The sequence below is a fragment of the Lolium perenne genome, chromosome 2 (genome assembly GCF_019359855.2).
Source record: "Lolium perenne isolate Kyuss_39 chromosome 2, Kyuss_2.0, whole genome shotgun sequence".
NCBI lineage: Eukaryota > Viridiplantae > Streptophyta > Magnoliopsida > Poales > Poaceae > Lolium > Lolium perenne.
The window spans coordinates 167,695,627-167,704,774 of record NC_067245.2 but is presented as its reverse complement, the minus strand read 5'-3'; the positions used below and the strand labels follow the sequence as shown (position 1 = coordinate 167,704,774).

The 9,148-nt window shown below is 46.6% G+C and overlaps 1 protein-coding gene across 1 annotated transcript; it reads right to left on the bottom strand.

Annotated features, from left to right (window-relative positions):
• Positions 1–2,251: 2,251 nt before the first annotated feature.
• LOC139830031 (protein TIFY 5-like) lies at positions 2,252–3,993 on the bottom strand. Its single transcript, XM_071826327.1, has 2 exons — positions 3,705–3,993; positions 2,252–2,930 (listed from the first exon to the last, which is right to left on the bottom strand). The coding sequence occupies exons 1-2, from the start codon at positions 3,900–3,902 to the stop codon at positions 2,556–2,558; spliced, it is 573 nt and encodes a 190-aa protein (XP_071682428.1). The 5' UTR covers positions 3,903–3,993; the 3' UTR covers positions 2,252–2,555.
• Positions 3,994–9,148: the final 5,155 nt, after the last annotated feature.

Below are 9,148 nucleotides of genomic sequence, written 5' to 3'. Positions count from 1 at the left end.
CGTAGAGGGCTTGTTGACCTTAGTGGTGTTGTTGCCTTCGTGGCCTTGTTACCTTTGCGGTGTTGTAGCCTTTGTGGCCTTGTAGCCTTTTTGGCCTTGTCGTCTTTGTGGCGTGGTAGCCTTTGTGGCATTGTTCCCTTTGTGGAGTGTGGTAGCCTTTGTGGTTTTGGAGCCGGTTGTGGCGCGTTGGAGTCTTTGTGGCCTTGTCGCCGGTGTGGCGTGTTGTAGCCGTTGTGGCCTTGTACTTGAGAGCCTCTGTGTTGTGGAGTTGCCTCAAGCTTGATACTTCGGTTTGCCCCAAGCTTGTACGGGTTCGGTGACCACCCTCAAGGATCGCTTAGTGGATCGAGGCTTTCCCCTTGGTGGAAAGGCTCGAGAAGAATACGGTGGCCCTAGTGGCTCATTGGAGTGCCGTGCCTGCACACCGCTCCAACGGAGACGTAGCACCCTTGGGTGTGAACTTCGGGATACATCATCGTCTCCTCGTGCACCGGTTACTTATCAACCCGAGCTCCTTTACCTATGCGCTTTACATTGTGATATCTATCATGATTGATGTTCTATACCTAGCTTGTTATCACCTTGTTGCTCATCATGCTTAGCATAGGTTATTGGTGCACTTAGGCAAACCCTAGTTGATAGGCTTTGATCTAAACAAGTAAACACTAAGTAGTTTTATTCTGCCTTGTTTAGCTCTCAAGTAGAAGTTTTTTATAACCCGCCTATTCACCCGCCCCCTCTAGGCGAGGTCCTTGTACATTCAAACTCCCCGCTCACTAGTAGTAGTAGTAGTACAACCACCATCCTTGTAATAAAACCATTAGTTTGAAGGCCCTTATATTAAGAAGGTAGTAAGGTAATTTCTCATTCTTGTGTAAGCCCGTCGAGGGTTCCCGAAAGGGAAATCCGTATGTAAATTATATTGTGGAAAGGAAGTAGTTATGTGTTTCCCTTGATCTTTTTATCATGTTTATATGGGATGAATTTTTATGCTAGAGATCCTATAGGAGAAACCTCTGCGTGTAGTTCTCTGTTAAGCCTTGCGTGTGGCGTTAGAACGAGAGCCGAAACCGTAGAGAAGTGTTCCCTTCGGGTGAAACTGCCTGGAAGACGATAAAAAATCAACCCATAACTAAAAAACGTCGAGGAAAAGAAACTTAGCTACTTTTAAAGCAATATAGTGATAAATACGGTGAGTACCGAGTAGAACTAATCCACCACTGCGCACACCGTCGGACGTACCGTTGGCCTCGCCAGCCTCCAAGATCCGTAAAAATAATCTTAGTATTCAAGAATACTTTTTAGATTATTTTTTTTTTGAAATTTTTAATAAATATTTAATAAAAATATCTAAGTATATTACGTAAATTTGTGTGTGAATAGTTCTCTAAATTATTTATTGTTTAAATTTGTCTAAATATATGTAGTTTTTAATCGAGATACTCAATTTATTGTTGTAAGTTACACACAATTTAGAACGAAAAAGCGATAAGGGCTATCAGACATGGCTAGTAAAAATCAGCTTATGATTGTATGAGGAAATAAGCCAATGTGGAGCATAACGCCAAGTTCAACGGCTAGCACATTGGCAGAGTTTTTTTTTATGTATTTTCAGAACACAAGACCTATCCTAAGACATCACACATGACTCTGCTGATAGAAAACCATATGTGATCATCAACAAAACGTTAACCCTAGACTAAGGCATCACACACGGCCCTTCTCGAACAAGACCGTGCGTGATATGCACATCTTCCTTAAATACCATACCCCTTCCTTTAGCCTTGTTCATAAACGCCTTAGACATTTCTAGCCATTACTTTGAAGCCGCGTTGATTGCATCCATGCGATCTTGTACTGCCGGTCGTCGCCATGGTCATGGAGCCTGCCGGATTTGATGGCACCGACACCATAGATTCGCACGAGGTACATTTTCTAGAGTTAATTATGGATACACTCTAGTTTGGGATTTCGGTTTTCTCATTCCGATTCGTTCCATCTGTATGAATATTCTATCTTCTTCATTGCGTCTGTGAGAATCTACATGCTGAGATAAAGGTATGTGTTAAAGGGCTGAACATCATTGTTGAGGAAAAGAAGAAATCAACGAAAAAAACGAAGATGCTTGAAGAAAAGATGAATATGCACCTACATTTAGCAGATATTATCCACAAACATAAGATGAAGGTAGAGACATACAAGTTGACGATTTTTATCTGACTAATGCACGGGGAATCGATGCATGATATGATACTGTAATTAATTTCGGACCCGATATGTGTTTCCAACTTTCACCTGAGTGTGATATGGATCGATCAAATCAAGCATAATGAATTACATTACCATGAACTCTATTGGTAACAACTAAATGGTTATCTGGAGAAGAAAATGGAAGATCAACAGCTGGTACACAATTTCCCAGCCAAACAAGCAAGCACTCCATTTTGAACGCTGGCATAAGAAGCCATACTATCTAATCAAAGAACCAAATAAACCAGATGCTAGTTGCTAGTACGCGACTGCAGCTCGTCATTGGCCCGGCGTAGCTAGCTAGCCTACGAGTGCATAGCCGAGTGCCTCGCCGCCGGCCCGCCGCCGGCGTACGGTGACCCTGCCGCGGCGATCCTTGTCTTCCGCTTCTGCAAGAACTGCTGCAACGACCGCTTCATCAACAGCCCCGCCGCGGCCGCCTGGCTAATCGCCGGCGCCGCCACCGCCCCAGTTAGTCCTGCAGGAGGTGCCAGCGATGGAGCAGAACGTTGCGGCGCCGGCGCCGGCGCCGGCGCCGGCTTTGTGTCCTGACGACCTCCGCAGTGCGTCGCGGCACTGTCGCTGCTGCTGCTGCTGTCCTCGAGGTGGCGATTGCTGTCCACGCGCTGCTGCTGCTCGGTCAGAATCTGGTGTTTCGCCATGGTTATGATCGTCCTTGCCTGAGATTAATCAAATCAACGAATTCGTTAGTCACGCCAAATCAATCAGCAACACGTATACGCGAACGTCTCAAACTACTATACGAGAGCATAACAGGTACGTAGTCAGTCTGATTTTTATTGACAACACGTTTTAATTGTCTGTTTTGTTTGACGGCTTGTTTTTTTTTTTCTTAAGTAGTACTATCCCTGGCTAGTCAACTGCACATCTTACTACTCCTCCACCAGGACCAACTATCTACGGAGACCTGTAGTTTTGCCTGTCCCCTGATTTGGTACAGCACGTGCCGAAATAAATTGTCAACTAAATTTAAGTCATACCACAAGGAAAGCCTATTTTTTGTTTGAAATTTCAACCAAATTAATTAACAAATACGACCTTTACTTCTACCTCCTGGATTGAAAAAATAACTGGTACTACCACTGTAGTTGAAATAGTCAACGTGTATGGCATCAGTGTTCTCTTGAGCATGTTAGCACGAACTTCCATTCAGTTGCGGGTTCAGAGTTCCTTGCTGTTTTGCTGTAGGCTGCTGCAAGATGTTCCTGTTAGATCTACCAAGTCGATTTTTTTTTTTTTGGCATGCTTTACGTACATGGAGGGAAACTACTCGTGGCGAAGGATCCATACTCGATCGACGACAATACATGATTTTTCGATAATCACTTGGAAGATTGAGCAACGCATGCATGACGATATATCTAGCTGATGGTGGGCAGGTGCAGGGACGGGGCAAATTATACAGATACGCAGAAGGCAGTTGGTTCCATTACCTGGAGCTCGGTGACGTCCACGGCGCACACCCGGCCGTTGTAGAATATGGTCATGCTCCTCCTCCTCGTCGCCGCCGCCTCCTTCTCCGCCGCAGCCGCGCTACTACCGCTGCTGCTCCCTGTCCGCAGCCGGAGGGTCAGCTCAAGCGCCTCCTCTTCGTGCCGCTCCTCCGCCGCGCTCCTGCTCGCCGCCGCCATTGATCGAAGTATATCTTCAAGCACGAGCCGGCTCAGGAATATGTGTGATCGAGATTCGATGAGATCGAGATAGCCGGTGGGGTTTGCCCCGTCTCTACTTATACTCCATGGCTCTGCTCTCTAGTCTCTCCCGCGACTCGTCTATACGGAACGTTGTGCGCGCACGCCGCACCGCACGACGGCAACTTGGACGGCGGTTTGGTTTGTTTCTTTTGGCGCACGTGAAGAATGCGTGCGGAATGGAGACGGGGGAAGACAAAAGCAGGCAGAGGCGCCCGCTGCATAGGAGTACCAAGGGATACCACTTTCCATTTTCTTCTTCTTACGGCAACTTTACTCTTTGTTTCCATGGCATCTTTTCCCTCTCTCTGAGTTGCATGCCGGCTAGTTGGCGCTTAATTTGTGTGCGCTTGATTTGTCCAAACCGCATACTGATCAAACCATAACGATCCTGCAGATTAGTGGTAGGCTTAATTGCGTGTCGCGATTCTTTTCCACCTGTTGTCGTGGGCACGTGCTCTTTTCCCTTAGGCAGTGTTTGGTTGCACAGAATTGGGCTTAGAATTGGCCATCTGGAATTGGCTAGCCCAATTCTAGCGTTTGGTTGGTCCTGGTATTGGGTCGTGGAAATGAGAATCAATTCCGAGCCCGCTCCCCCGCCTGTGTTGGAACGTGCTCCCGAATACAGAGGTCCTGACCTCCGTATTCGCTCAGAATTGAACGAGCGGAGAAAGACCCAAACTTCCCTTCCCCTTTTCTGCCTGAGCATCCACGCCGCCGCCGCTGCTCCCCGTCGGCAACCCCCACCCGGCTGCTGCTGCTCGCCGTCGGCAACCCCCACCCGGCCGCTGCTGCTCCCCGTCGGCAACTCCGTCCACCCCATCCCCTCCGCATAGAGTCCAATCAGGCGTAGCCGCCGGACTGGCCCTAGCCGCCGCCGCCGGCGTCTGGAGCGGCTGGAGCTCCATCCCGCCTCCTCCCTTGCTCGAGCTCTGTCCCACCTCCTCCCTTGCTCGATGGCGACGACCGGGCGCCCAAGCAGGGAGCTTTGCCCCGCGAGGCACGTGGCTACTGACGGCGACGATGCATGATGGCGAGGTCACCCTATCCCCGCCGACCTCGGTTCTTCTCCGACTTGCCGCTTCTCCCCTGGATCCTTCGACCGCGGCCGCCATCAGCCACCTGCTTGCGCGCGTCGGAGCTGGGGATGAAGGCGACTGCGTTCCCCTTTGTCAAATTGTGGGGTGACTTTTTCATGTCAGATTTTGTAAAATGTGTACATATATTTCTTGAATTGTATTTTTAGGGTGTGACTAGGGTATTTTTAGGAAAGAGAATAGGGAATAAAAGGAGAAAAGAAAAATGGAAAGAAGAAAAAGCTTATTGTGTGAAAAATAAATATCATTCTAATATATATGTGTATATTTCATTCATATTACAAAGTTTATATTGTTTAAAGTTGAAAAAACATTCAATTCCACAAAATGTGCATCCAAATAGGTTTTAGAATTCCATTGATCTTTTAATTCTGCAAACGAATACCATGCGCATCCAAGCAGATTTTATGGTATTCCATTGAAATCGTTGATTTGGTATTCCATTGTCAATTCAATTCAGAATTGAATTCTGTGCAACCAAACATTGCCTTAGCGTCGAGGAGAGGGGCCAATGTGCCACCACATCGACTTGTTTCCTTTTACTATGTGTGTCATTTTTATCTACATACGGATGCATCTAGATACATTTTTGTTGTAGATATATCCGTATGTAGAAACAAAAAATTGAGCCACTTACTTTTAGACTTTAGACAGAGGGAGTATTTAATCGGCTAATTCACATTGCACATCGCTTAGCCTAAAATTGCACTTCACATGAAAATTGAAATACTTCTTCTTCACTACACCTGCAAAGTTAAACACAACAACGTCTGCCGTACCCTTTTATAAGTAAGAGAATGATGAGCTTTAACGAATATCTAGCCTCGTAGAGACCCGTATGACCAAACTGAATAGCCGGTGACATGCCCAATTGCCCATGGCGGTTAAGGCGTGGAGGTGGCGACCATCTAGAGCAGTGTAGCATGCTCGGCGGTGGCGTGAAGACACTAGACCTAGCGAGCATGCACGATCCGAAAAGGGCAACGAAGCCGACAAGTATAGCTGATCAGGAGGCAGCAACTGCCAAATGGTCAACACAAGGTCAGGGGTTACAATCGTGACCTCGTTGTGATCTGAAGGCGCAAGCACATCTGTACACGGTAAGATCGATCATCCTATTGTAGGGGAATGATGCATGTAAAACAAAAAATCGCCTTACGCGAACAAACAAGATCTATCTATAAGATTGCAATAACGAGATTCGATCTAGAACGATCTAACCGAGTAGTTGCGAATTAGCTCGATGGAGATTTTGAACGCAACGACCCGCAGCTAGGCGTATGCCTTCCGCCGCAAGGAATTATCTCCTGCTCGCTTCCATTTTTGGAGAATTGCTCTATCCGTGTCATACGCATACCTAATCCGATCTGTCAGGGTATTGCGCCAACAATGAGAGGGGTGTAGCCTTTCGGACATGTGTATGTGGTGTGGAGAACAATATAGATCAAACTTTTTAGGAATCTCTCATGGTACACGAAAGACCCTTTTCATGTGATGTGCGGAAGAACGCTAGCGCCTAAAAACTCCAACCGTTTACCAGCCCGCAACCCACCCGTGCAGCAAAAACATAGCGCATGGTCCGAAGAAATGGTAGTGTATGTGATATGTCACAAACGTTTAGTATAGCTGGAATCGTGTGGGTATCATCCATCTTTGCAGACTGTTCTTTCATTCAAACCGTGTGTGATATTTTTGCGCTTTCTTCTCCTTTTCCGCCATTTAGCTGTCTTCCAGCCACCCCTAGCTCATCTATAAATCTAGTGAGAGATGCCAGTAGCTTGTACCTGCAAAATGGTTGAAAATACTAAAAAAAACAATGCCTCGCTCTCGTAGATATGTGCCAAGTTACCAAGCATGGCTCGCGCTCAGAGGAGGATGTAGGCAGCGCTAAGGGCTCCGCTTGCCGCAGCGTTGCCTAGCCGTTCACAGACCGTTAGTGGTCCGACCCTCTTGATGCCCGCTGAAGGTGTGCCCCTGGTCTCTAGCCCTACAAGAACAATGCCTCGCCCCCGTGGATATGTGTCGATTTACCAAGCATTGCTCGCGTTTAGAGTGAGGATGGAGGCGACTCTAAGGGCTTCGCTTTCCGCATAGTCACTTGGCTATTCATGGGCCGTTGGTGTTCCGTCCCTCCTGATGCTCGGTAAAGGCGCACCCCCGGTCTCCGAACCTAGTATCGAGTCATTGTTGGAGGGACTCTGACTCACTGGGGTCTTCATCGATGAACCCAAGAAGAAGATAAAAAAGTGTACGTCCCCCAAGAGTGGAGTCGGCGCTGTTGTGGCTTCGGGCTCCCGCAAAGGCCGTGCCTGATGAAATTTATTTATTTTATTAGTTGCTATATTAGATTTTCTATATTTAACGGAGACTGTCGATCATGAACCTCTAAATATTAAGTGTATCGTAATTTAGTGTGTATTGTCTAACTGAGATATTTGATTCATATATGTATGTTGCGAATTCCATGGACTAGTATCTTAATCTAGAGGACGAGCTACTCATTTTATCGTTCTAAGTTGCACACAATTTAGAACGCAAAAGCGTATGTGATAGAGGCTATCGCACATGGATAGTAAAAACCAGTTGTTTGTGACATAAGTAATGGAATACGCCGAAAGTTTTGTAAACTGTGGGGATTTGGATGCCTTAACAAAAAGGAGGAGCTCCTTTTATATAGGGGCAAAGGTGGCAATATCTTGTGTAGGGGGCAACCGCAACCCCCAGCCTTGGCTGCAGGCTCTAGGGAAACCCTCCCACGTGGACTGCCTTGTGATAGCCTTCCAGAGGACCCTTGGGGGTATGGAGGCCTCCTACATTACCCAGAAGGCTCATTCAGCAACCTCTATATTTTTCTCATTCATTCACCCATATGGCCCCAAAGGAGGCCCATGTGACCAGTTTTGGAGGGCTGGGTGGTTAGCACCCATGTAGGCCTCCGGTACTTCTCCGACACTTCAAACCAAAGACCGAACCCTATATTTTTCTCATAAATTTCCAAGAACAAATCCGAAAAAATTCCAGAACTATTATTATCAACATCTCCGTAGGCACGAGAACACTTTCGATAATGTTTCCAATATTTAGTGTCAAATTAATTTCCGGTGTATCTCCAGAACTATTCCGATAACACTCGAATGACTCTGATGCTTCTCCAAAACTATTTCGATGTTGCCGAAACTATTCCGAACACTTTCTCAACCACATACCATATATAACAATATTACTCTCAGTGAATATCAAATTACTGTAAGCGCGTGACCCATGTAGGTTCGGTACTAATGACAACATGAGGCGAGACTTCGGTATCCTTGTGATTCAACTCTTGATCATTTTATCCGTTATCCTCGTATCCCCATTTCACTCTCTTTTCTCGTTATGTATTTCGATGTCCTTGTGATCATTATCATGATGTGATTGCCCAATCGATAAGTTTTTAAAACGAAGGTCATTTGATCCAGCTTTATAAATAAAGCAACATCACCAAACAGAGTTTTACAGCATACCACACACACGAACGAAAGACACACGCCCCACACGTGCACTAGCATCTAAAGCACATCACATAAGTTCAGGATCTTCCTCCATAGCAGTGTGCGGGAAAGAGGATACGTAAGCCCTAGAGCAGGTCAAATCTGCTATCTAAGCCTCTGCTCTAGTCCTCGCATGGAGCCTCCTGACCTCGTCCACCGCCTCGTCCAGCATCGCACGGTTTCTCGGTCTGACCGGAACCCTCCACGAATGCATATGAAGCAACATATGGAAGAAAGCGTCATCCGCGTTGCCGATTAATTTCCCTTCAATAGTTATTTTATTCCTAATGTTCCAAAGAGACCAATAAAGGACCGCAAAGGTGAACCAAACTAATCCGTGAATGGGGCCCAACAGCCCATGCGCTAGGGTAATGAACTAATCGACCCCTACCGGGTTTCAATCACAATGTAGGAGTTCCCTAACTCCTGCCCACATGAAAATAGCCATAGGGCACGTGAAGAAGATATGGTTGCAATCTTCGATCTCCCCACAAAGAGAGCATAGGCCATTGGACGGGCCATGCCTCTTTGCCACCTGTTCACTTGAGGGCAGCTTCCC